We start from the raw sequence: 27,172 nt of genomic DNA, 5'->3' as shown, positions 1-27,172 counted from the left end.
CTCTTAGAATCCTGGAACCTTAAAAGTTAATAACCTTCAGACTTCCTTGGCTGAGGTCAGGCAACTCAACTACAGCCTCCACATAAATATCCTCCTCAAGTAATCACAACCACCACATTTTGTGCCGTTTGCCAGCTGCTTTCCACAAACCCCATGTCTTTATCCAACATGCAAGGTTGAATAACTCTGAATAGCTCAACGGACAGCAAGCTCACTCCCTTCTCTGTAGCAGCTCCTCCTATCGTCTCACTGAGAGAGAGCTGCCCCATTTCCACTTTTTCCACTCGGGCCCCAGAGTAAGCCTCATGCCACAGGAGATCTGCCGTCACCCGCAAGGTCTTCCCCAGTTGATGGTTCCCAGTGCCGCCCGCCAGCTGGGAGGTGAGCTCGAGCAGGGCCCCACTGGACTCAGTGGGACTCAACCCAAGGCAGCACGAGGACTGAACACGCTGGGGATCTGAAGTCCTTCTCCTGGTAACTCAGATCCTGCATCTTAGAAGCAAAGTGGCCCAGAGGGGCAGGAAACACGTCAAGAGTACAAGGTACTCTTACTCCAAGCCTGGCTGCCTGGAGAACAGGCTCTGGGACCTGGAACAAGTCCCCTCTCCGCTGTGGCCACAGTTTACCCATCTGTAGAATGAACAAAACAACACCTCCTGTAACAGCCTCTACATCTATGGCCCACATCCATGGCCTCTAGACTTTCATCTTGCCTCTGTGAGGCTGGCAGCTGGAGAGAAGTTCAGGGACTGACCCATGTATACACAGTGTAACCGCACAGTCTGGTCCTGCTCACCTCTCCATCCAATCTCCTTCCTCTCTCCAGCCTTGGCACTGATCCTCGAAATCCACGAGCTTTTTCCTACTTCCCTTGGCCTGGAATGGTCTTACTCCAGCTCCTTATACAGCTGGCTCCATCTCATCCTTCAGCCCCTGGCCTCCCTTAGCACCCCCAGCCCCAGCTTCATGTGCTCTCGGCACACTGTGTCCCTCCCCACCCTTATCACGATCCGTACTGTGACGCAGTGTGACTATTGTTTAATCCCAGTCTCCCCCACTAGACGAACAGCTCCATGAAAACAGACACTTCGTCCTCGCCCATGGCCGTATCCTCAGATCTGCGCTAGTGTCTGGTACACAGTAGGCCTTAAATAAGTAGTTGGTGAATGAATGAACGAGGGGCCGGGACTGCTTCAGGTGGGGAGGAGGATCTATTCTGCCCCCATGGAGTCCACAAGAGAACATGAAAAGCGCCCATGGAAATGTGTCACGTACCACTTGAGAATAGCAGTGATCGAGATTACCCTCATCTGAGGCTCGCTACAGGCCAGGCGCTCTAGTGGTGTTTGCACACATAACTCATTTAACCCTTAAGGCTGGAAGATGTGTGATGTCCCTTTATACAACGAGGAAACTGAGGTCCAGAGACATTAAGTAACTGGTCCAAGATCACACAGCCAGGAAGGCACAGACCCCAGATCTAACAGTGGCCTAAGGCCTGCACATGAAGCCAGAAACACTGCATGAATGGGGGAAATTGAGGCTGCACCCTGACCCAGGCAGTGGAAGGTCCCCAGCCTGGCCCTGGACCCTGTGAGACCTTAGGCTCAATCCCCAGCCTTCTGGAACTATTTTCCATCTTAACAGTCATGGGTGGCTCATAGGGACTCCAGAGCTCTGCCTGCTGACTTCCTGGAATGAACAGGAGCCCACAGGGGTGGGTGTGTGAGACCCTAAAGCAAAGCTCTATGGCCCATCTTCCCTTGCCAGGGGGAGCAGTTGGGGCCAGGAGACAGGAGTGAGAAGCTCGGGGTCTGAGTTTAGAGCAGCTCAGGCAAGGAGTACTGGAAGCAGCTCAGAGCACCAACTGGGCAGGGCCAGGCCTCCTTCTGGCTTGTCTCCCTCCTCTCACCCACCCTCCACTTGTCTTCTCCTCACCACTGGCTTTTGAATACTATAGGAGCTGACTGAACCCCTGATCGTCAACAGCGAATGGGGTCTTTAGGAAGGCTTCCCCTCTCAATTAACAGATGAGAAAACTAAGCCCTGGCCTGAGGAAAGGTTAGAAGCTAAAGGGGTAGATTATTCTGAGTCAGACAGACCCTGTCCTATTCTACAACAGTGACTAAACGTACGCTGGATAGCAGATGCTGGGGAAAATAGGGAGGGGGAGACACAGTTAAGTAAGACCTACAAACTCTAATGAGAGAGAAACCCTTTTGGCCAGAAGAGCTACAATGCAAAGCTAAGTGTTGCTGGACAGACATAAATTAGCAGAGTGCCGTGAACTCGGTGGCTCTTGGCCAGGGGTGCTCTGGGTATTGTGCCAGGACATCAACTAATAAGAGTAGGTACATTTCAGCCTCTTCCAAACCACGTCCAGCCAGTGGCGGCAGAACCCATGAAGCTTCCCAGGTCAATATCGACACACAGGGCTGGGCTGTCCCTAAAGCTGCCTCGGTGCCAGGCAGTGGGCAGACAGAGCCTGGCCTGCACCCAGCAGGTGCTTATGTCCACTGAAAGCGTGAAGGCCAAGCCTGCTCTCCCGGGGAAACTCTCAGGTCCACACCGCAACCCCGCCCCCAGAGGAAAGGCCCCTTTCAGATGTCAGTTTCCCTCCTCTCACTGGGAACATGGGAAGGAGATGGGCACTGCCGTGGGGCACCAATGCAGCTGCTGTGTGTACAGGGCCTGTCCCAAATTGGGCAGAAGACAATACCCTGGGATTTGGGAAGCTGCCTCTGAACCGGTTCTCCCACGACATCATCCTCCCAGGCTGTGGGACCGTTAGGGCGGAAGTCGGACTCTAGCCAAGGGGATGTTCCCAGATGTCAATGCTTTCAAACCGGACCCGCCCTGAAAGGCAGGCAGGGACAGGCCTGAGCCAGGAAAGCCCTGGGTAAAGACTCAGGATGGTGTTCTGGCCTCTCCTTGGCAGGGGATGGCCACAGGTCTCCCTGGCAGCACCGCACAGCAGTGCCTGTCCCAGAAAAAAGAGCCGCCAAAGGCCTGGCCTTTGGCTTCGGGGTGGAGGCTCTGAGCAGCTGCATCAGAGGTCCAGCCCCTCACTGAGTACCCACCCCCATCCCAAGTACCGCATCTAGGCATCCTCCAAAGTACTTTTCTCAAGCCCCCCTTCCCAAATCAGGGTCCTTTGGGCAGTCTCCTCTTCCAGGTTCCTTCCTCAGGAGAAGGTGTCCCAGATACAACGGGAAGCGGGATGTAAGGGAGCCCCTGAGGGTTTAGGCCCCTTTCCCAGCTCGTGCGGTAGGACAGCGGGCCGGCTGATGCCTCAGGCCGGTGGAGCTGACACCCGCGCCTCCCCGCGGCCTCCCTTTCCCGCACCAGCGCCCTCACCTTGAGATAGTCGTTTTCTGAGCGCAGCTCCTCCAGCTCTCGCACGAAACCGCCGGGCCCGCAGTCCAGCATCTCCTCAGTGAGGTCGGAGAAGGCGAGCGAGGCACTGAGTGGCAGGCGGCTGCTCCCCACCGACGACGCGGCCACCGACGGCTCCTCGGGGGAGGTGGGGGGCCGCGGAGGCTGTTGTGCGGACGGCGCAGGCTGGGACGGCTGCCCGGTGCGGGCTCCCCCCGGGCCCCCGGCCGCCGACTCAGCGTCGCTGCTCAGCGCCAGCTCCAGGCCCAGCAGGCGCGCCTCCTCCGACGCGCAGTCCGACACCTCCGAGCTGCTGTCGGTGAGGCTGGGCGGCGGTGGCGGCGGTCGCGGCCCGGTCCCCGGGCGCGGACGGCCCTTGGCGCGGACCCCAGTGCGGACACCGGCCACCCGGGTCCCTGAGCCCCGCGCCCCGGACGCCACCGCACGCCCCTTCTTGTCGGGCCGCGCCGAGGACGCGGCGCTGCAGGCGGCTGCTGAGCCCGGGCCTGGGCCGCGGCGGCCCTTGGCCAGCGACCAGCCGGCCACGTCCTTGGGCCGGGCCGGCGACGGCGCGCGGTGGCTCTTCTTCCTCTCCGGAGCGGGAGCGGGCGGGGGGCCGCAGCCCCGAGCCGGGGACTCCCCCGCCGGCACCTCCATCGCGGCCTCCCTCGGCCTCAGCGAGCGGCGCGCATGGCCCGGGCCCGCCCGGCCTCCGCGCCCCGTGGGAGGCTCCTGGCGCCCCTCCGGCCGCTGGGGCCGCGGCTCCTCTCGGCCCACCTCAGACCCCCGGCTGCGCTCCGGCCCCGACCCCCGCCGCACGGTCTCTCCGCTGCCCTGGGCTCGGAGAGAGCGGCCCGATCGCCTCCAGGCGCCCCGGCTCCGGCTCCGGCTCCGCCCGGCGCCCGCCCCTTCGGCCTCGCCGCGCCCCCGGAGCGCGCCCGGGCCCCGGCTGCCTGCACGCCGATCTCTCTCTCGGGCTCCGAGTCCGGCTGCTGCCCGGGCCCCGGCTCCGCCCGGCGCGGCCCGCCCCCCGCGCAGCCCCGCCAGCTCCCCGCCCAGCCGCCTCGGCTCGGGGGCGCGCGGCTCCGCGAACAAAAGGCGGACGCGGCGGGAGCGGCAGGGAGGGACACAGGCAGCGAGCGAGGGAGGGATCTGCGAAGCAACAGCGACCCCCTCGAGGGTCAGGCGGGCCGGGGCTGCCGTGGCCCGGGCTCCCTTCCCCTCCGCTCCGCCGCCGTCCCCTCCCCTGCTGGCCTGGGGAACGCACCCGGCGGAGGCGCCCCTGCTCCCCTCGTCCGCGCAGGGGTCGCGCGAACGGCGAGAGGGGGGACTCCTAGCTAGAGGCCGGGTGGACCTCAGATCGCGGGAGCCAGCATCCATATACACGCCGAGCACCTCGCCCCTCGAGGCTGTGCAGAGCGTGCGCGAACTCCGCCCCCCGAACCTCGCAGAGCAAGACCGATTATCCCAATGTACAGATGGGTAAACTGAAGCCAAGGGAAGACAGGCGATCAGCCCACGGTTAGCGACAGAGCCGGGATGGAAGCCAGACCTCGCGCCTCCAGGGCGTGCTCCGCATCTTCTGGCTTGGCTTCCTTCTCACAGTCGTGGGGAGCGTCGGGCCCTGGGTGCATGCCCGGCTCTGCACGCCGTGAGCGGCTTGTGATCCCAGGCATACTCCCTCCTCCCCTGACCCCGGTCTCAGGTTCTGCAGGGCTAAAATGGAGGCGACCCGTTCTCAGGAGTCAGACCAGCGCATGCTTTGGGAATAGGTTTTGGCTCCCGTGGGGGCTGGTCCGAGCTGGACACGGTTGCCCTGATCCCCACACGTCCCCCACAGGAGCAACTCCGGATAACCCCGGAGCCCCGGCTCTGGTGGGTGTCGTTTCTTTCCTTCCATAACTGTGCTCCTGTGTTGCTGATTTTCCCTTGTGTCTGTCACGCCTTCCCCGCCCCCGCTCCTCGCTGCTACTTCCCATCGCCACCGAGCCGCGGCTGGGCAGAGCCACTTGCAGTCCTTTGGCTACCCTGCGGGCAGGCGCTCATTCTCAGGGTAGCACCCCCTGGCGGGCGTGGGGGGCAAGGCTGGTGTTTACCGGTCTGCAGCCTCTTCTTCCTCCCTCTATTCCCCTTCCTTTCCTTTTCCTCCTCCTTCTCCCCCTTTCCTCCTTCCTTTTCTATTTCTCTCTTTCCCTCCTCTTCCTCTTCCCCCAAACCTGTTGCTTCACCTCCTCCTGCCCTTGACACACAGCTGGCCCAGGTCCACTCTGTTTCTGTGCCACCTGCCCCGCCGCGGTGAATACACTCCCGGGGTATGCCCTCTCCCGGTGAGGCACGGCTTTATCCCCATCTAGGTGTGTCTAGGTGTGTAAGTGCCCCCTCTATCCTCGGATCCTTCCTCTGGGTGCCCCCCCACGGAGCCAGGTAAGGAACAGGGCCACTCAGCAGGTTCTCTGCAAACACTTCTTCAGGGGCATTTCCACCCCCATCCTGGCAAGGCACCTGCTCTCCTGCCCCCACTGACTGTACACTCACCCAGTCCACAGGCACCAGGCGGGACCCTGAGGGACACACTGGTGGACTTGTCAATGGTGAGTTCCTGACCTCATGGAGCATGGCATTTCACAGGGGTAAGGGCAGCCCCAGAAGAGCCTGGGGAGCAGCAAGGCCCTGGTGGGGAGGGGCCCAGGGGTTGGGTCAAGGTGGGGCTCTGGACTCAGGTCAGACCAGGGCAACAGTGAAAAGAGTAAGACTAGCCAGGGGCCCAGAATTGGCTCCACGCAGGTGGGGAGGCCACCTGGGGTTTCCTGAGCCCTGGGCACTCATGCCAGGCTCTGTGCTCAACACTTCAGCAGAGGATCTCAGAAAGGGTAGGAACTTCTTGTGGCTGATTATATTTTCCAAAGATAGGCTCAGCAATATATAGCTCATCCCAATTATTCTTTTTTACAGTGTGGCATTGACACTCTTCCAGTTGAGTCACGTGGTCTATGTTCCCTCTCCTTGTACCTGAGCAGACTTTTGTGACTGCCTCAACCAATAGAGAATGGCAGAAGTGACAGTGTGAGGCTAGGTCATAAAAGGCCATATGGCTCTTCAGCTCAGTTTCTCTCTGCCTCTGTTTCTCTGTGTCTCTCAGTCTCTGTCTCTCTGTCTCTCTCTCAATCCACTCTCCCTTGGGACGCAGCCACCATGTTGGGAGTAAACCCAGGCCTCATGCAGAGGCCACGTGAAGGTGCTCCAGCCAACAACTCCAGCTCCGGTCCCTGCTAAGCCCCGGACATGTGAGAAAAGGAACTTTCATATGATTCAGCCCCCAGCCTTGGAGCTGCCCCAGCTGATGCCAAGTGGAGCAGAAATGAGCTGTCCCAAACTGCAAAATATTGTTGTTCTAAGACACTAATTTAGGGGGTAGTTTGTTACGCAGCAATGGATAACTGGAATGCTTGTTCAAGGTCATACAGCTTGGAAGTGGCAGGGCTGGGGTTGATTGGAACCCAGGGCCATCCAGCTTCAGAGCCTGTTGTGCTGCGCTGTTGGGTGGTGTCCAGCTCAGGCACACAGTGTGTGCCATATAAAGCTCTACTCCAGAAGGCATGAAGCGTTAAATGATTGTAAGAATTATATATCACATTGTACAAAATGAAGATGCTGATCCCCCAGCGGAAAAACAGTTTAGGTTCTCCCATTCAAGTGGCTAAATTGACCAACATGATAGAAACTGAATGGAGAGTAAATCCTGGAAGGCTCCAAAGAGGAGGTGATTTTTTTTTTAAATAAAGGCTATGTTCCTTATACAAACCACTGGCTGAAGGAGAATTAGAAGAATTAGTAGGGAAACCTGCTTTTGTTGTTGTTGTTGTTTTTGGCCGCACCACGTGGCATGCGGGAAGGATCTTAGTTCCCTGACCAGGGTTCGAACCCATGCCCTCTGCAGTGGAAGCATGGATTCTTAACCACTGGGCAACCAGGGAAGTCCCAGAACCTGCTTTAAATAGGGTAGTCAGGGAGGCCTCTCTTAGGAGGTGACATTTAAACTGAGTTATTCAAAGAGCCAGAATAAGAGAATTCCAGAGAGAGAGCACAGCAAGGGCGAAGGCTGAAGGAGGAACAAGCTTGATAGATGTTCAAGGAAGTAAGAAGGTCAGAACGACTGGCACTTGATGGGTGATAGAAGAAGGACAAGACAGAGCAGGACTGTACAGCGGGAGCCTCAGCAGCCCTGGGCAGGGCTTTATTGTTTGTTTGTTTTTAAAATATCTTTTATATATATATATATTTTTTAATTTATTTGTTTATTTTTGGCTGCATTGAGGCTTTGTTGTTGTGTGGCCTTCTCTAGTTGCAGCAAGCGGGGGCTACGCTTCGTTGCAGCGTGCGGGCTTCTCATTGCAGTGGCTTCTCCTCTTGCGGAGCATGGGCTCTAGGTGCGCGGGCTTCAGTAGTTGTGGCATGCAGGCTCAGTAGTTGTGGCTCGTGGGCTCTAGAGCGCAGGCTCAGTAGTTGTGGCACACGGGCTTAGTTGCTCTGTGGCATGTGGGATCTTCCTGGACCAGGGCTTGAACCCATGTCCCCTGCATTAGCAGGCAGATTCTTAACCACTGCGCCACCAGGGAAGCCCGGGCCTTTATTGTTGATGCAGTGACAAGCCACCGGGGACTGTGGAGTAAGCAGGGGTGAGATGTAATCTAATTTATGTTTTAAATAGATCACACTAGCTGATGGCAAGAAGATGCTAGAAGGTGGGTAAAGGGCCTATTGAACCAGCCTCTGAGAGGTAACGGTGGCTTGGATGAGGGTGGAGGCAGTGGAGCGGGAAGAAGAGGGGTAGTTTTGAGATCTGTTCTGGAGCTCTGAAGAGTTAGACACCCTTGGTTGGAGGTGAGGGATCAGAGAAATGAAGTCAAGTTCAACTCCCAGGTTACTGGCTTTCGTTACAGGATGAGTGACGGTGCCATTTAACAAGACAGGGAAAACAGCTTAAATGTGGTCGGGGGTAGAGAGACCAGGTTTAGAGGGGGAAGTGGAGAGTTCTTTCTGGACCCGATCAGTTTGAGATGTCTGTGGAGACATCCAAGTCATATAGGCAAGAGACCTATGAGTGTGGAGCCCAGGGTAGCAGTTAGCCTGGAGTCATGAAGAGTCATCCGCATTTAGACAATATTTAAATCCATGAGACCAGATAGGGTCACTTAGAGAGAGGGTCTACAGAGAGAAGAAAAACCAGGAAGTTAAGAATTCCTGGCTCTACAAAATTGGGTCATTTGTAGAGACATGGATGGACCTAGAGCCTGTCATACAGAGTGAAGTAAATCAGAAAGAGAAAAACAAATATCGTATATTAACACATATATGTGGGATCTAGAAAAATGGTACAGATGAACTGGTTTGCAAGGCAGAAATAGAGACACAGATGTAGAGAACAAATGTATGGACACCAAGAGGGGAAAGCAGGCAGGGTGGTGGTGGTGGGATGAACTGGGAGATTGGGATTGACATATATACACTAATATGTATAAAATAGATAACTAATAAGAACCTGCTGTATTAAAAAATAAAATAAAATATTGAAAATAAATAAAATAAAATAAAGAATTCCTGGTTCTATCACAGATACAGAGAACAAACTAGTGGTTACCAGTGGGGAGAGGGAAGGAGGGAGGGGCAACATAGGGGTAGGGGAGTATGAGGTACAAACTATTCTGTATAAAATAAGCTACAAGGACATATTGTACAATACAGGGAATATAGCCTATATATATATATTTTTTTTTTTTTTTTTTTTTTTTTTTTGCGGTACGCGGGCCTCTCACCTCTGTGGCCTCTCCCGCTGCGGAGTACAGGCTCCGGACGCACAGGCTCAGCGGCCATGGCTCACGGGCCCAGCCACTCTGCTATAGCCAATATTTTATAATAACTATAAATGGAATATAACCTTTAAAAATTGTGAATCACTATTCTGTACACCTATAACTTATATAATGTTGTAATCAAGTATACTTCAATTAAAAAAATAAAAAATAATATAAAATTTAAAAATTAAAAAAAAAAAGATTGATAGTTGTTACCTCCAGGAGTGGATGAGATTGGGAGAGGACAGTTGAAGAGGGCCTTCAATAATTGCTGCCAAAACATCTATCATGAATTGTTTGAATCTTATTAAATAAAACTGTATCCATATATCATTTCTTTCATAAAGTAGAAAATTGAAAAAAAAAAGGGGGGGGTGAATTCCTGGTTCTAGCAAGTGGTTAAGAGAGGAGAAGCCGGTCACAAAAGACAGAGAGGGAGGGAGTGGCTGAGGAGGGAGGAGGGAGATGAAGACCGCGTGTTGTCAGGGAGAACCGCTCTGTCAAGCGGCACAGGAGCTGAAGGAAGATGAGAGCAGTGTCCTCTTCCTAGGGCGACACGGAAGCTGCTGGGGACCTTGCAAGAGCAGGCATGGTAGAGACAGATGCCAAAGGCAGGGGGTTGAAGAGTGAAGAAGAGGTAGAGGTGGAGTGTAGGCAGATAGAGGATGGAGCAGTCGTGGAGGGGACGGTTGTGTCGAGATGGGCAAGCGAGAGATGGGTGAGGCCGAGAGAAGCCGGGCAGGAGAAGCGGAGAGCGACAGAGCCAGGGAGGCCCAAGGGACTGGCTTTCGAAAGCAGCAGGGGCCCTTCCTCCATTGTCCTGGAGGGAAGGCGGAAGAGATGGGTGAGATGCAGGTGGGTCTGTCGGGAAGGTGAGGGAGCGACGGATGGCTTCCGTTTTCTCAGTGAAGAATAAAGTTGCCGGCTGAGTGAGCAGCCAAAGGAGTGGAGCTTGTGTGAGGAGGGCAAAGACCGTCTGTCACAGCGATCAGAGAAGAAATCAGACCTCTCAGGATGTGTGAAGGGGTATGTCATGCACCCATCCGAGGGTCAGGGTGAAGCCAGTCGACTCAGCAAACCACAGAGCTGAAACTGTGCTGCATATCCAGTTCTATATCCAGCTTTTTTCATCTTACAGAGTGGCAGAAGCATTTCCCCGTGCATTTATGAACTCTTGGCAAACATCACTTTTAATACTTAGAAATAATCCACAGAGGGGATATTCATTCCATGGGTCGCTTAAACTTTTCCCCTTTTACTGGACATTGAAATTGTTTCCTGGCTGTGACTGTTTCAGTTCTCAAAGAGGCGGCCTGTGGTCTGGTGGGGAAAGGACAAGACAGGCTGCAAGGCAGAGCTGGGACATTCAGCACTCTGGTGCCTAGAATCTCATCGTGGAAGCTTTTTAGGGGCCAATTACATGGCAACTGGCTTTCCTGCCAGGTCGCACTCCTAGACTTGAGGATGAAGAATGGGACAGCAAGGCACATCTCACTGGCCTCCCAAAGTGCCCAAAGGTTCAGGGACTGAGTGTGGAGGAAATAGATTTGGGAGAGGGGTCCTGAGAGCAGGGAAGGCCAGACGTGTGACCCCCGAGCTGTTGACAGCTCAAACACATATAGCAACAGCCATGTTTGAGGTAGCAACAGGGCTCCTCACTTGAATGTTTTCCCCATAATACAAGTCCTTTTGGTATCCCACCTTCCCGGAGCGGGCATTGCCCCAGGAGACCTGGTCATGGGGAGAGGATCTGGGGACCCGAGTCTTTTCCACCAAGGCCAGCAGGAAGGGGGTCTCTTTCAGGTCTGTGAAGCTGGAGTGAGCCACCCGAGAGAGTGGGCTTACCCACCCAACACGCTGGGGGACCCTTGGTGGGCATATTTTTTCAGGAGTTCCTGCCCTGGGTGGAGACCGCTTGTTCTGGGACTGGCTGAAGCCCCTTCCAAACTGGAGGTTCTGTGTTTCAACAACAGCATTCACTGAAGTTCCCCTATGAGCCAGGGATAGAGAAGTACCCCACTGACAGTGTGCCTACTGTATGCCAGATGCTGGGCTTCCTGGACAAGATCTCACCCCATGGCACAACAGGCCAATGAGGAAAGAATCAGCACCCCATGTGAGAGTGGGAAACCAGCAAGGCTGCCCCTTCTCACCTCCCAGCCCCGGGCCTCCCCTGCAGCACAGGGTGATTGGTGGGGACCCCACAGAAGGACCCTTTCCTGGACACTTGCATCCCTTAAGGAAGCACCTTATGTGATGGGCTTCAGGCACCACGTGGCACCTAGTAGCTGTGGGTGAGAGGCTCCAGGTTAGAGACAAGGAGCTGAGTAAACCCCACCTCTTTGGGTTGGTGGTGGCAGAGCTGGGGGCCTGAGGTGACAAGGTCTTGTTTGTGGGATTTGAGTTTCTGATGGACGACAATGACTGCCAGGTCTTTCCAGCTGGAACCGGAGCAGGCTCGGGGCCAAGGCCTGCCACCCTCTGGGCAGGTATAAAAGCTGGGAGGAGGGCTGGAACTTGGCTGGGGCAGAGGTGCCAGCTGCCCGCTGGGGGACCAGGGTACAGAGCTAAAACTGCTTTGTACAGACCACCAGGTAGACAGGGTCAGTTCTGGAAGTGGCCCCTTCTCTGTGGGATCCAGGAGATGCACTAGGGAAGCCACTGGGCTGGACAGGCTGGAGGAGGTCACCTGAGGCTGAGACTCGGCAGGGTGAGTACATTCTTCCATGGTTCCTGCCTTTCCCTTCTCCACTGAGCTACTCCCCCGCTGCAAGTGACTGAGTGACTCTCTGTCCCAGAGGTGCCCAGGTGGAGACTGAGTGGCCATTTGTCAGGGACTTGAGCCCTGAATCTCTCAAAGGGGCAATGTGGGGGGATAGCCATAGCACTATCATTTGTCCAGTGCTCACCAAACACCAGCCACTGTGAACAGGAAGACGGAGGCCTGGCTCAGCATCCTAGTTCTTCAGGCATTATCTTCATTTACTCTTACAACAGCCCTATCAGGTAGATAGGTATTAGTATTTTACAGATAGGGAGACTGAAGCACAAAGATGTTAAATAACTTGCCCAAGGTCACACAGCAAGGAAGTGGCAAAAACCAGGATTTAAACTCCCTGACTCCAGAGTCTGTGCTCTTAATGACTGTGTTATTCTATCATGTGGCTGTGGTTAGTCCCTTCTACTTTCTGAGTGGCAGTTTCCTTATCTGCAGTTTAAGGGTGTAAAACATGATGATCAGAAAGATATTGTCCTGGGCTTCCCTGGTGGCGCAGTGATACACAGTATGATCTATTTATAAATGTGTGTATATACTTATATATGAAATAAATATAAAAGATGGGAAAAATACCCCTGGGGTTGAGAGTTTATCTCTGAGAGGTGGAATTATGAATATTTTTGTATTTTTCTTTATTCTTTTCTAAATTCCTCAAATTTTCTATAGTAAACATGTATTGTTTTAATTAGAAAAATGATTTTTTTTTGTTTTCAAGATCTGTTCTTTTGGTCTAGCTTGGCCCCTTTCAGGCTTTGAGAGGAAACTGAATTGCAGGCTGTCAGTCTTGTGAGGGCCTCTGAAATAATCTGGTCTCAGAAAAACCAGAGGGGAAACAGTGTAATATGTTACATGTGGGGAAACCCAGTTACATGTGGGGAAACCCAGGGGTGCAAGGGACTTATGCAAGGTCATACAGGGAACCAGAGGCCCCAGACCCCCAGTCTGGGGGCTCAGGCATCTGCCCAAAGGCTACAGTCCATGGGCCAGGCTGCCAGAAGGGCAAGGAGGTAGAAGGGAATCACAGCTAGAATTTACGGCTAACGTGTTAATTGCTAACTACAAGTGTGGCCTTGAATGCCCAGAGTAGCTGACCTCACAGACCCACCCAGGGACATACTGGCCTGGGAATGACAGGTGAATGACAGACAGGTGAGAGGGAGCAAAGGGTAGGTGGGTGGGCATGGAGCCAGCCGGGTGTGCCCCAGGTTTCTCCCTCTCATCTTTAGGCCTCACCAAACAGTGCTGCCTCCCCCAGCAAGGCTGAGGGCTCACTTACTGCCCTCAGCTGGGCTCGAACAGAAGAATGAAAAGTCTCCGCTGGCATTACACTCGGCTGGTAAGGGGCCAGCTTGGGCTGGGGGTTGGTCAGGAGAGGCGGGGGAGAGGGGGTCTGGGCCAGGATTGGATACAGGCCGGTGTCCCCCTTCCAAGCCCCTCCCCAGCTGGCCCAGGGTTCAGAGCAAGGACTCAGGAACCTGGGGCCTTAGCGCCCAGCCCCATGGTCCCAAGACCCTCAGGGAGCACAGGCCACTGTCTCCATCCCTTCCTCCCCGGAGTGGGTGCTAGATGGGGCTCTATCCAGAAGCCCACACAGCTAGGACCCCCTCCCTAGGCCTGAACCTGGGGAATAGGAAAGCAGTGTCCTGTCCTTCTCTCCTTCTCGAGGAGGTCTGTCTTTTATTTTTTTTCCTTTAATGGAGTAGCCCCTGCTGTTTTTTAAAATTAATTAATTAATTTTTGGCTGCGTTGGGTCTTCGTTGCTGCGCGTGGGCTTTCTCTAGTTGCAGCGAGCAGGGGCTACTCTTCGTTGTGGTGCGCGGGCTTCTCATTGCGGTGGCTTCTCCTGTTGCAGAGTGCGGGCTCTAGGCACGCGGGCTCAGTAGTTGTGGCGTGTGGGCTTCAGTAGTTGTGGCTCGCAGGCTCTAGAGCGCAGGCTCAGTAGTTGTGGCGCACGGGCTTAGTTGCTCTGTGGCATGTGGGATCTTCCCGGACCAGGGCTCGAACCCATGCCCCCTGCATTGGCAGGTGGATTCTTAACCACTGCGCCAGCAGGGAAGTCCTTGAGGAAGTCTCTCCTGATGAAAAGCCCCGAAGTCATTGTGTGTAGGCGTGCACACACACACACATACACACACACACATACACACTCTGGTACAGAGTGAGAGCTCAATGGAGTGAATGAATGAATGAATGAATGAAGACCCCACCATACATGCCCACTGACACACACATATATTTACACAATCCCAACTCACACTCACAAACACATTGACAGGTAACACACGAAGTCGCACTCAACACCTTCTCACACTGATTTGCCCACACAACTCTATTTTAAGCCCACACACCACACACATTCACACAGACAAATGTGCGTTTTATACGAATCTGCGAACCTGCATGCTGTCTCGCCTATGACTACATGCGTTGTTCCACTGGCTGAAAGGGCCTTCTTTCTTCCTTTGTAAAATGGGGGTAGTAAGAAGCACATTCTGGGGAGCTCCCTGGCGGTCCAGTGGACTCGGCGCTATCACCACCGTGGCCCGGGTTCAATCCCTGGTCGGGGAACTGAGATCCCACAAGCCACAGAGTACGCGGCCAAACGGAAAAAAAAAAGCAGCACATTCTTCTTAGAATTCTTGGGACAATTCAGAGAGATCACGCACAGCAAGCATTTCACATAGGCCTAGTCAAGTGTGTGCTGTTTATTGTATATGTCAGCCACTACTTTTGTTGTCATTATTATTATCGTTATTTCACGTACAAAGGCACAGCTGCGCCTCCCAGAGCTGGGCTGTCATCTGTCCTTCTCTCCTGCCCACAAGCTTAGAACGCAATCCCTGGCACCCACTCTGGATCCAGAGAAACCAGGCAGACAAACCACAGGGCCCACGGCCACATCTGATGGGCATGGCTGGCAGGGGCCTGGGCCGGGGTGACGAGGTGGCCGAGGCTCTCAGGCTCTGGACATGTGGAAGCTGGTGTCTCCTTGTTTCTCCACTCACCAGGCCTCTTTGTGTATTCACAGCCCAGCCAGGCGGAGGACGCTCTGTCTGGGGAGGAGGGTGAGGAAGAGGAAGAGGAAAAGGAGGAGGAGACAGCCCCAGCCCCAGCCCCAGCTCGTGCTCCTGAAGATCCAGTGCAGCCCCAGCTGGCAGAAGCCAGCCAGGTTCTGGGAGCCTCGGAGATGAGGCAGGTTCGGGCACAGTCCATGGTACAAAGATTTCAGCCCTGAGCCTAAGGGTCCCACCCCTCTGCCCCACCCCAGCCAGGCCCAAGGACACCCAGGGTCACTCCTGCTCTGTCCTCTGCTCACTGTGTCACCTTGGGCAGATCACTTCTCCTCTCTGGGCTTTTCTTCCTTTCTTGTAAAATGATCCAGTAATCCTAGCACCGCCTTCTTCCCTGGGCCAGGAGGTTAAGGATATAGTGAACTAATCTAGTCCTTGGGGATTGACGCCAAAGCTGGGGTGGGGGTGGGAGGATGAGGTGGGGGGATTAGGAGGAAGGGTTCAGCGTCTCATCTCTTCTCTGGCTGCTGGGGGCCAAGGTGACCCCTCTGACCTGGGTTCAAATCCTGGCTCTGCCACTTACTCCCCATGTGGGCTTCAGGCAGGTTGCTTCACCTCCCTGAGCCTCAGCTTCCTCATCTATAAAATGGGAATACTAATCCCTCTCTCTGAGGGTCCCTGCTAATTGGCGTGAAAGTCCCCTGGAAACAGTAAAGTACTCTGTAACCTGCAAAGCACCATGCTTGGGTGAGTGGTGGCTGTTCACCCTCAGTCCTCCTGGGACCCGAAGGATATGGGGCGAGGAGGGTGGGAGGACCGGGAACCCTCACTCACCTCCAGTCCTGTCCCTAGCTCAGCCTCCACCTCCCCCCGAGAGTCGCTGGACACTCCTGGACTCTGGCCTTTTGCACGTCGAGGGACGGCTTCAGTCTGCGGAGCCTGTACAGGCAGATGGAGGGCCACAGGGGGCCGGTGCTGCTGGTGCTGAGGGACCAGGATGGCCAGGTGAGCCGTGCTGGGAGTGTTAGTGGAAGGGATGCATGTCGATGGGCCCCCGAGGGCCTCTGCATTCCCCAGCTCTGCCGCAGGCTCCCCAGGAGCCTCTCTAGGACGGGCCTATGTTACCAAGCCTGAAGGGTGGTGCTGCCAGTGGACCTCCAGCTCCCTTCCAGCTGCAAACTGCAAACTCTTCTTTCCAGATGTTTGGGGCCTTCTCCTCCTCGGCTATTCGACTCAGCAAAGGCTTCTACGGTACTGGCGAGACATTCCTCTTCTCCTTCTCTCCACAGCTGAAGGTGATGTTCTTAACCTTCCAGGCAGGGAGTGGGATCTATGGCAGGACAAAGAACCCGGGGCCCCAGTGGCCCCCAGCTCCATCCCCCGTGCTGGGTGCCTGGTGTCCTTCCATCTTTCCACAGAGGGAGTAACAGCAGGGCAGTGGCAGGCAGAGCTTCCCCCTTCATTTAAAAAGTGCTCAGGGCTTCCCTGGTGGAGCAGTGACTGAGAGTCCGCCTGCCGATGCAGGGGACACGGGTTCGTGCCCCGGTCCGGGAAGATCCCACATGCCGCGGAGCGGCTGGGCCCGTGAGCCATGGCCGCTGAGCCTGCGCGTCCGGAGCCTGTGCTCCGCAACGGGAGAGGCCACAACAGTGAGAGGCCAGCGTACCGCAAAAAAAAAAAAGAAAAAAAAAAAAAGTGCTCAGTTCCTGGCAACCACTGACTGGCTTGAGAGGAGGTGTGTCGCTCAGCGGATACAGGCTGGAAAGACAAAACTGGTCCAAGTGCAGGTAGCCCTGTGGGTGTGCGGGTAGGAAGATGAAGACAGACATGCCCAGCGGCTTATATTTTCTTAGGCAGTGTCGGGTAAGGCCATCAGCTAAGGGTGAGGATGGAGAGGAGGGTGTGAAGGTTGAGGGGAGAGGAGGCGTGGCAGGAGTAGAAAGGGAAGCTGCTGGAGAAAACTGGAGAAACAGAAGGGCAGCTAGGCAGGGCTGACTGGAGGTCCGAGACCGCGAATGTAAAGGCCACTTACTTCGGTGTGTGCTCTTCTCTAGCAAATTCAGCTCCTCAGGTTCAAGCACGGAGAGCACGATGGGAGGGTTCAACCACGACTGGGGTTTTGCCAAGCTGCTCTACTAGAGGGAGACAGGCAAAAGGGAGTTGAAGGGCGTGGAAACACAGAATAGATGAAGCACTAGTTGCAGGTGCATTGGTTTGCCATTAGAAACCCCTGTCTCATGCACAGAGCAAGACACCTACAGATACATGCAACAACATAGGCATCTGGGTACATGACAAGGAGGTCACAAGCTTGGACTGACTGCCTTGCCGAAGGTAAAACACACCATATCTGCTGCGTTGCCTCCATCGCCAGCCTGGAAATCTTATCAGGGAAGAGGAGAGGGGCCAGTTGTTTACAATAAACCCATGCTGGATACTAGTCCTCACCGCTGGCCTTCCAGGGTTCACGTACTAGAATCCTCAAGTTGTACAAGGTTCCTCCTACTGCTCCGACAGTTCCTTGGCAGAATCCTTTGCCGGTTCCTCCTCATCTCCCCAACCTTTTAACGTCATGGGGTCCTAAAGCTCAGGTTTTGGTTGTCATCTCTTCTCTGACTACCCTCTTTTCCTTCGAGGTCTCGTCCATTCTCACAGCTTTCCATGCCATCCAGGTGCTGATGGCCTCTCCGCCGGACTCCACACTCACATACATCCAACCACTACCCAGTGTCTCCAGTTGGATCTAAATGGCATTTCAAGCCTCACATGTTCAAAGCTGAGCTCCTTTCTCCCAGAAAATTGGTTCCCCCTGCCACCTTCCCTGACAAAGTTAATGGCACCTCTATCTTTTCTGCCGTCGAGACCAAAAATTTTGGAGCCCTTCTTAACGCCTCTTTCACACCCTACATCTGAGCTGTCAATGAATCCTTGGCTCTTCCCTCTCTTTCTATCGCTATCCAGAATCCATCACTTCTCACCATGTCCTTTGCTGTCACCCTGGTTCAAGCCACCATCATTACTTGCCTGTGTTCCTGCTATAGCCTCCTAATGCTTCCACCTTCAGTCATCACAGAGCCTGGAGTGAGCCTTTTAAAAGGTAAGTCAGGGCACGTCACTCCTGGGCTCCAAGCTGCTGATGGCTTCCTTTCTCCCTCAGAGAAAAGCCAAAGTCTTTACAATAACCTACAAGTCCCTACGTCTCCTGGCCTCTCTCTGATGTCATTTCTTGCTACTTTCCCTCTCTCGCACTCTGCTGTAGCCACACAGACCTGTCGGTTTGTTCTTAAACAGGCAGGCCTGTTCCTACCTCAGGGCCTTTGCACACACTGCTCTACCTAGTGTGCCCTCCACAGGATCTCCATGTGGGTTGGTTCTCACTTCCTTCAGGACCCTGCTCAGATGTCACCCTCTCGGCAAGGCCCTCCCTGGCCACCTGCTTTAAATTTGTAACACTCCAGCCCCTAGAAATTCTTATTGCCCTTCTCTACTTCTTTCTCCTTAGCTTTTGTCGCCACCTAATATACCATTTATTTAACTTATTTACCCGCCTCCTGCCACTAGAGTGGGAATTCCAGGAGGCAGGAATTTTTGTCTGTTATGTTTGCTGTTCTCTCCAGTGACTAAACAGTGCCTGGTGCTAAGTGCCAAAAAAATTCTTCAAAGGAACTTATGATTTTTTTTCAGGGGATCACTATAGCCTTCCCAGGGTACTGTTATGGAATCTCATCCTTTCAAAAATTGGTTAATTTTTGCCTGTCTTTGGTCTTCTGGCACCTCTTGTGTTCTTCATGAATTCCCAGCCGTTCCTTGACCGCTCTTCCAAGAAGCACCATGAACATGGCCTTAATTTTTTCTGCAGCAATGTTTATCTTCCTCCTTCAAGTCTGAAGGTCATGTTCCTTGAGGAAAGTAGAGGAGGAGCTGAACGGTTCTGTCTTCTCGTGGCCACTTGTTAATATCATCTCACCTCTTCTGAGCCCAGGTCTTACCTTTTATTAGTCCATTTTCTTGCTTAACACCCTTTGGTTGCTCAGAGCATTTTTGGCAACTAATTACAGGCAATAATATGCTATACTTTTGCAGCCTTTAAAAAATCTTTTTATTAGCTAAATTGACTCTTGAATAATTTGTTTATTCAACAAACATCTATACCATGTCTCAGGAATACTGCCGGAATCAAGGCAGCCTTCACAGAGCTTACCTGTTAGCTGGGCAGGCAGTGGCATATTCCCACATGAACAGGGCCTGGGAGGAAGGGCTACTTTCAGTTCCTCTGGGATGACATTTGGGCTGAAAGATGAGAAGTGGGCCATTTGAAGATCTGGGGGAAGAGCATCCTAGGCAGAGGGATCAGCAAGCGTGAAGATCCTAGAGCAGCAATAGCTTCAGGTGTCCCGGGGACAGAAGGGCCAGGGTAGATGAAGTGCAGTCGTTAAGGGGGAAAAGAGGTCGGAGAGAAAATCGGGGGCACAGCAGGCTGGGCTTTCGGCTGTTGTAAGCGGTTGGATTTTTTTTTTTTTTTTTTTTTTTTTGCGATACGTGGGCCTCTCACTGTTGTGGCCTCTCCCGTTGCGGAGCACAGGCTCCGGATGCACAGGCTCAGCGGCCATGGCTCACGAGCCGAGCCGCTCCGCAGCATGTGGGATCTTCCCGGACCGGGGCAAGAACCTGTGTCCCCTGCATCGGCAGGCGGACTCTCAACCACTGCGCCACCAGGGAAGCCCTGGATTTTATGTCCAGGGCCATTGGAGGGCTTTAGCAGAGGAGGGCTAATATCCGATTGGATTTTGAATAGGTCACTGACCGCAGTACGGACATGGGCTCTGGGCAGGAGACAGTGGAAGCAGAGACCCATTAGGAGGCTGTGATCCAGGGAGGAGTGACTGGTGGGGATGGATGGGACAGAAATGGTGGTAGTGAGGGTGTCTCTTTGGGGTGGGGCCCACAACACTTGCTGAGGAACTGGGTGTGAGGCAGCACTGGGGAGTGTGCAGGCTTGGTGTTGTCTCCAGCGAGGGGAGGAAACAGTTAGGGTAGAATCAGGGCCCCGCTCCTGACCTGGACTTTCCGCCTCCTCTCTCCAGCTTTGGAAGCAGGAAGCCTCAGAGGGTTCTGGTCTATTCCTAGAACAGAAGGGCTTTGGGGCTGTGGGAATTCAGACTGGAGGGCAAAAGGAGATGAGCTCCAGGGAGACTGGAGAGAAACTGCGAGTTCGGAGCGCAGAGTAGTTCCTCCGCCTTCGTTGGAGCCTGGAGGTTCTGTTTCCTCCACAACACTGCCGCCCAGTGGTGTAGAGTCAAAGTGCAAGGGCAGGACTCACCCAATAACCGCAGGTTTCTCCTATCATCACAGGTCTTCAAGTGGACAGGAAACAACTCTTTCTTCGTGAAAGGAGACTTGGATTCACTGATGATGGGCTGTGGCAGGTGCGTGTCTCAGTCCTCCCCGAGTCTCGAGTGTCGGGGTGGTCTGTGCTCGGATCCCTTCTCCCATCCGGAAATGCGAGCTAGGCTGCCCCAGACAAGATGGGGAGGCTGCTGGTTAACCTTCAAGCCTCTTCCTTCAGCAGCTCCTGGGGCCTGCTCAGTCCCCTAGCCAACCCCCTAAACCCTGCTCTAAGTCAATATTGAGAGGAGAGGGTGGCGTGAACTCTCCCCCAAAGTGTTTCGGTGGTGACAGCTTAGGCTGAATTTATATGTAACTTTGGAAACAGCATTCCATATGGTTGGATGAAGCTAGATTCAAGGGATGGGCAAGCCTCAAATTTACCTGTCAGCTCCATGATCGTAGGAACATAACTCACGGGAGGAAGGCAGGCATCTTCCTGGAACCGGGCATGCGTGCGTGCGTGTGTGTACGTGCACGCGTGTGTGTACGTGTGTGCGCACCTCTTGGGGGTGGGAGATGGAGTGCGTTAGGAAGACAAGGTTAGTCTCGCCTCTGGTATGACCTTCAAATTTAGGCAGAATAACCCTTATCCTGAGGGTACAGATGAAAGCATTGCTTACTTAGAACCAGGCAAGTTCTTTGCTCTCCCAGCTGCCTGAAAAGCCTCCACTGAGAGGCAGATTGACACAGAACGCACCAGCCACGGCTGATTTGCAGTAAGCCACTTCCCAGCTCCAGCCTAGGTTTGTTGTCAAACGAGGGGATTAGAATGGATGCCCTCTGACGTGTTTTGGGCTCAGAGTCCACGCTTGCAAGAGTCCCTCCTTTGGTTAAGCATTGCCATCTTTAACGTTCTGAATGTTCTAAAACTGGATTGAGGTGATGGTTGCACCACTGCATATATGTATCAAAATCATTGAACTGTAAAAAAAAAAATGCTCCAAACCCTGTGGGGAACAACATGCGAGCCCCTAACAATCAGGATAAGTTGGTTTAAGGGGAGCTGAGACAAAGGCGAAGTGTGGCTGCAGTGGTGGTGTAGCCAAGCACCGCCGGTGCAGGTCCGAAAGGTGTCAGCACCCAGGAGGGAGCGATGCCAAGACTCTCCTCTCTCTTTAGTGGCCACTTTGGGCTGTGGTTGGATGGAGACTTGTATCACGGGGGGAGCCACCCCTGTGCCACCTTCAACAACGAGGTGCTGGCCCGACAGGAGCAGTTCTGCATCAAGGAGCTAGAGGCCTGGGTCCTGAGCTGATGCCCCGGTGGGCAGCTTCCTGGGGCAACAGGGGCTTGGATCTGCCCCCGGATGCTGACGAGGCCTCCCTCACCCTGGGCAGTCCATTCTGTCCGAAACACAGATGGCGAAGTGTCCTAGTGTGGACTGTGGCTGTGAGCCAGCCTCCCGTCGCCTGAGGACCAAGACAGGCATGGGCACGGCCCATGTTCTCCTGGAGAGGGGACTTTGAAGGAGTGAAAGCACTTATACCTCACCCAAGCAGCACAAAGTTCCTCAGGAAAATGATCTTTTTAGAAAGTATACAGTTAATACATGTTTATTGTAGAAAAACCAGAAGATACAGAAGAATTAAAGTTGCCTAAAATTCAACCACCCCCCAAAACACTAACATTTCATGTATATCCTTCCAGACAATTTTCTAAGGAGATATATATATATCTTACAAAATGGGATTCTACTCTATATGTGTTGGACATTATTCTAACTTAAAGAATATTGTCGGGCTTCCCTGGTGGCGCAGTGGTTGCGAGTCCACCTGCCGATGCTGGGGACACAGGTTCGTGCCCCAGTCCGGGAAGATCCCACATGCCGCGGAGCGGCTGGGCCCGCAGCCTGTGTGTCCGCAGCGGGAGAGGCCACAACAGTGAGAGGCCAGCGTATCCCAAAAAAAAAAAAAAAAAAAAAAAAAAAGAATATTGTCAAACCACAGACACCAGGACTCAACCAGTGAAATCAATAAAGACTCCAGTAGCATCCTTCTTTTCCCAGAACAATGAGGGCTTTCTGTCTGCCACCAGTGTGCCACCGGGTGCTTGCAAATCTCTTATTTAGTTCCATGAGGAAAATATGAAAGCAGCAAATGAACAATATGCCTATTTGGGTAAAGAATTTGAAATTCTGTAGATGGGAACCTCAGGGAGGTTAAAAAGGAGGAAGGGTATGTTTTCTGGCAAAACAGGAGCTCAGAAAAACTAAAAAAAAAGAAATCCATACCCCTCCTCATGCTAGTGCCTGTCTCCTTCCAGAAGAAGATTCTTTATCAGACCATTACTTGCCATTATTGAATGAGGAAAACCAAGTAACATAGGCCCTGTTAATACCATCCCCTCTCGAAGACCCAATACAGTGCTGAGGTATAAAGAAATATCTGGACGCATTCCTAGACCAAACACAGTTCTTTTGCACAAAAGGGTCAAAACTGGGCACACAAGTGTGAGAGAAAGTCATCAAGGAAGACACGGTTGGTTTCAAGATAGAGATACATTCATGAGGTTTTATTGCAGCTGTTTCCCTCACCCAGATGAAATAACCAGTCACTTGAACTTGCAGTTCTATTTACATTCTCAATGTGACAATGCTCAGTAACTCTAGAGGCCAAGCTGTTAAAGTCTCCGTTTTTATACAAATAGTGAAGATGTTTCTTAAGAAAAAGTTAACCTTGTCAGTGGCACATGGTTCCCATAATTAAAACAGTTGCAAAGAACATAAAGTGCAGCTGCCTGGTATGTAACAAAAGATGCAAACAAAATAGATTCAAGTTGTTTCTCAGAGAGCACAATGATACTACAATACTGAGACCACAAAATTGCAGAGTAAAACAATGATTTAAAGTAGGAGGTGCAAAAATAAAACAATCTTGGCAGAGAAACATTACATTCTTGACCTTGGGTCCGGGCACATGAAGTCTGGGACGGATGCTTCTCCCTACTGAACATTTCAGAGGCACCTTGGTTAAAATGGACATGACCCAGTACCACGGACCACTTTCCTTGTGCTTCTATGAGCCCGTGTGTGATCACATCCCCACCACACAGCACCGTGGTGGGAGAGGAGAAGGGTTCTAACTACTCTATGAATTAGGGTCAACTCTTGATTATCTACTGAGGGATGGGGTAGGGGTGATAGTGCACAACGGCAGACATTCCAAATACCTGTCACCCTAGTGTCTACAGCAGAGAGCCTGGTTACACAGTGGAAGGTGCAGCACTCCTAAGGCCCTGTGGATAATCCACTGGCCTGTGGTCTGAGTTCCTCCCCACTCCCTCTTGCTCTTGCCCAGGGCCAGGGCTGGCTCTCCAGGCCCAGCCTGCCAGGGAGTGTCAGGCTTTTGTAAAGGAGTGTCGAAGCACGAGATGTTAGGGGCTCATGACTACACTCCCCGCTGCCCTGCCTCCGGCAGCCACCAGCTTTGGCTCTAACTCCAGACTTTGCTCTTAGTGAATTTCTGTAGCACTGGGGATGTGCGTATGGGAGGAGAGCCCTCAGTTCAGGAGCGCTGCTCAACCACAGTGGTGTAGAGACACAGAGGGGAACCTGGAGTTCACTGGGCAATCACTTCATCTCTGCACGGGAAGCTACCAGCAAAAAAATGAAGTCCCAGCTCTGAGGAGCCCTGAGGATGGATGGTTCCTGTCATGACTTCTGATCAGCACCCAAGCAAGATGCAGAGAGCAGGTGGGAGGGAAGCTGCCTTCTCCAGGCTGGGCAATGGTAGAACCCTCAGGGCTTGGGCAGTGAGCGCTCAGGAGAGAAAGAAACCAACACGGGCTAGAGCTACAGCTGACCCAGAGAACAGCTTGGTTTGGGGGATCCCTCTGCCACTGGGGCTAGGGGTCTCCTATAAGGTAGCCTTATGCCCCACTTCAGAGGAGGCCAGAGCCCTCAGATCTTTTCAGCAAATCAATCAGGCCTGTCATCAAAACGCTGGAGCCCCTCCTGGCCCTCAACTACTGTTGATCCCACATGGCAGCTTACAGGGGGCTAAAAGGGTGAGGGTAGGTGCCTTTCACTAATGTTCCAGCCACTCAAGGAGAGCTCTCTTCAAATTTGGGGTGATGGGCATCTCCTCAGGGGCGCAGGATTTTACGTTTTGCTTTTAACTGTGGCTGTTCGTGAGAATCCCAAATGCAAATTCCAGTGTGCACCTTTGTCTGATTTCCAAATTTTTAAAAAAACAATCATACGTCCTTAGAGTTCAAAGTACATAAAAGAGCGGTTATTCTAAGAAAACAGGCTACTAAAGAAGAAAGGCTTTGATTAGTATTAAAAATAGGCAAGGCAGTGCTTTCCATAGCTCATGTAATAAAGTTTGCCTAATACCTGTTCCTCTAAATAAAAATGACTTAGCATGTGCGTACATTCAAAATATAAAATAAAAAGCACTAGTTGTCAATACATTTGTAGAACTCTGTAATCAAATTCCCTAAATTAATTGTGCTGGGGGGAGGACGGAGAGGCTTTTTGTAAACAACTGATTGCAGACATTCACACTGAGTCATCTGGAAAAAGCTTGACTCTGAATTTGGATGCTTCTCGGGTGTGAGCTGGACCCTGGGCTGAATCTGTGTAATTCCACTCCAATTTTCGAGGCGTTATAAGTGGGGCTACAATATCACCATCCTGTCAAAGAGAGAGAAACTAGAAATAGAGAAAAGCCAGTTTTCATGGTTTTGAGCGAATGCCTCAGGTACACATATCTTTGTCCTGCAGACAGATTGCTTCTGGACAGACTTACTCTTGGGAAACCCCAGATTGTATATATGCTCAGTGTGTGGGCTGAATTAGAAACATCACGGTCCTAGGAAGGGAAGAGCCCTCAGAGCAAAAGCCACCAGACCTATTCTTTTCACATGGCTAGGTTTTACGGCCATCTCCCTTCACACACTTCCACGGCACACACTCTGTCCTGGTTTTCCAGGAGAAAGAGGGCCCGCACTTGGACCCTTGTTCCTGTCTTTCCTAGTCTCCCCTGTAATAAATGTCCCAGGTCCGTAAGACGGCAAAGGGGGGAAGGACAGCGTGCGCCTGCAGAACTTGAGCTTCGCTCCACAATCAAGGCTATAACTTTGGCCCCATCAGCACTGACTCCACCCAAAACAAGGGATGGTGTCAAAGTGAAGTGACACTACAACTTGAAAACAAAGAGTGTGAGAAGCTAGGCCCTCTAACACCTGACCCTATCCTGAATCGTTCTTGAACTTGTGGATGGATTCTCGAGGTTATATGAGGGTACAGGATCTGTGAGAGCCTTTACTGCACTAGGAAGAGAATGCTTGTGACAGAATATCGTGGCCCTCATTTGCCTACTTGCTCTCAGATCCACTCTTCGCCTCCCTCTGCTGTGCTCTGTGTAACAGGAGCTGCTCTTGTGAACTACGTTTCCCAGCTCCCGTGTCTACTGGCCTCCAGTCAGGTTTGGCCGATGGGAGGCACCGGTGGGAGGCTGGAAGAGAGGGGGCAGAGAAGCCAGGGTGTCTCTCCCCTAACCCCTCTGGCTGGGTACAGTGGCTGTGATTCTGCTGTGGTTCTATGCAGATGGCCCAGCACCTGGACTCCCACCTCCTACCCTACCCTCCTGTTGTCTCACTGTTCTGTTTGCCCATTTAGCTCTTCTAAAGCTTTCGGATCTCATGCCCCGTATCACATTTCTTCTGCTGACCTATGCTGGATCTGACTTATAGAGCTATTATTAAAAGCAGCCACACTACTGCCATGACACTCATATTCGGAAGACCCGTACCTCAAGTCAACATTATTTGTTTTCAAACTCATCTCTATTTCTACCAAACATCCTTATCTCTACCCATTCTAATTTCAACTCTAGTGAATTTTATGAACGCCGACTTGACTATGTCACTTTCCTGCTTACACACCCCAATGGCTCCCACTGCTCTGATGCTCTTGGCTTACAGCACTGTGCACAGCGCCCCACCCCCGTCCCTAAATGCACCCTGTTCTCTCTCACCTTCCGGCCTCCCCGGCACCCCCCTTTACCTAGCTGACTCCTCATCCATTCTTCAGGTCTCAGCTTCCAAGTTCCTCTTTAAATAAGCCTTCCCCAACCAACCAGACTTAAACCCTTCTCCTCTGTGCTCCTCTAAGACTGTCCACACTGCCCCTGACCCCAAAGCACTCACCACACCATTGTGATTGTTATTTACTCATGTGTCTGTTATCCCCAAATAGAGCGAAACCCGTGGGAACTGTCTCAGGTACTGTTCCATCCCTGGCCCCTAACATAGGGCCTGGTGAAAACATTCATTCCCTGACTGAATGTATCTGGATTTAAGGTCACTATCACCACATGGCTGAACTTGAATAGCCTCTTGTCTCTCTGCTTCCAGTCTCTCCACATTCCAATCCATCTGCTGCTAGAGTTTTCCTTCTTCATCAGGGGTTTAGTCTCCTTAGGAGCTACAGTACATAAGACAGACATACTTCCTTATTTCCTCTGGTCTCACTCTAGCTGGAGACAAAACCCAGAAGTAAATAATAATTACAGCAGCATTGTAAGTCTTGAATACTCTCAACAATTCCCTGCCCACTGTACATAACAATAAATCTTTCTTAGCTGATTACCCACGCTTCTCCACAATCCAGCCGACTCTTCCGTTTCCCCAGTCACCTCAACAATAAGACTTTGAGGCCCCCAAACACACCCAACTTGTTCCAGTTTCATTTTTGTGTAGCTCCCATTTCTCTCTGCTACTCATCCAAACACAATCCAGACTTCTGGATGTAGTAGAATCCT

At 52.8% G+C, this 27,172-nt stretch overlaps 3 protein-coding genes across 8 annotated transcripts in view; 1 reads left to right on the top strand and 2 right to left on the bottom strand.

Annotated features, from left to right (window-relative positions):
* Positions 1-4,156, bottom strand: part of MTCL2 (microtubule crosslinking factor 2) — a 66,745-nt gene extending 62,589 nt beyond the window's left edge. For all 4 annotated transcript variants that reach the window (XM_082645809.1, XM_082645810.1, XM_082645811.1 and 1 more), the window contains exon 1: positions 3,358-4,156. In XM_082645809.1, coding sequence (XP_082501935.1) covers positions 3,358-4,032 — 675 coding nt within the window. In that variant the 5' untranslated portion in view covers positions 4,033-4,156. The remainder of the gene's footprint in view (positions 1-3,357) is intronic.
* Positions 4,157-13,309: 9,153 nt separating this feature from the next.
* On the top strand, positions 13,310-21,660 carry TLDC2 (TBC/LysM-associated domain containing 2; the record flags this gene model as incomplete). 2 transcript variants are annotated; one of them, XM_082645825.1, is made up of 6 exons in its annotated part: positions 13,310-13,342; positions 15,035-15,202; positions 15,870-16,022; positions 16,217-16,312; positions 20,370-20,443; positions 21,525-21,660. In XM_082645825.1, 6 exons carry the CDS (start codon positions 13,310-13,312, stop codon positions 21,658-21,660), a joined length of 660 nt encoding a protein of 219 aa, XP_082501951.1. The 2 variants fall into 2 exon arrangements, with proteins under 2 accessions (XP_082501951.1, XP_082501952.1); XM_082645826.1 differs by lacking the exon at positions 16,217-16,312.
* Positions 21,661-22,901: 1,241 nt separating this feature from the next.
* The window catches only part of SAMHD1 (SAM and HD domain containing deoxynucleoside triphosphate triphosphohydrolase 1), a 62,843-nt gene continuing 58,572 nt past the window's right edge, over positions 22,902-27,172 (bottom strand). Inside the window, exon 16 of one of the 2 annotated variants that reach the window (XM_082645821.1) lies at positions 22,902-25,041. In XM_082645821.1, the coding sequence (XP_082501947.1) occupies positions 24,907-25,041 (135 nt within the window). In that variant the 3' untranslated portion in view covers positions 22,902-24,906. Of the gene's footprint in view, positions 25,060-27,172 lie in introns of both variants that reach the window. The other variant, XM_082645822.1, reaches the window with a different exon arrangement.

This window comes from Mesoplodon mirus (genome assembly GCF_964341445.2).
Source record: "Mesoplodon mirus genome assembly, chromosome: 15".
Lineage (NCBI taxonomy): Eukaryota > Metazoa > Chordata > Mammalia > Artiodactyla > Ziphiidae > Mesoplodon > Mesoplodon mirus.
The sequence above is the reverse complement of the archived record's forward strand: the minus strand, read 5'-3'. Positions and strand labels throughout refer to the sequence as shown.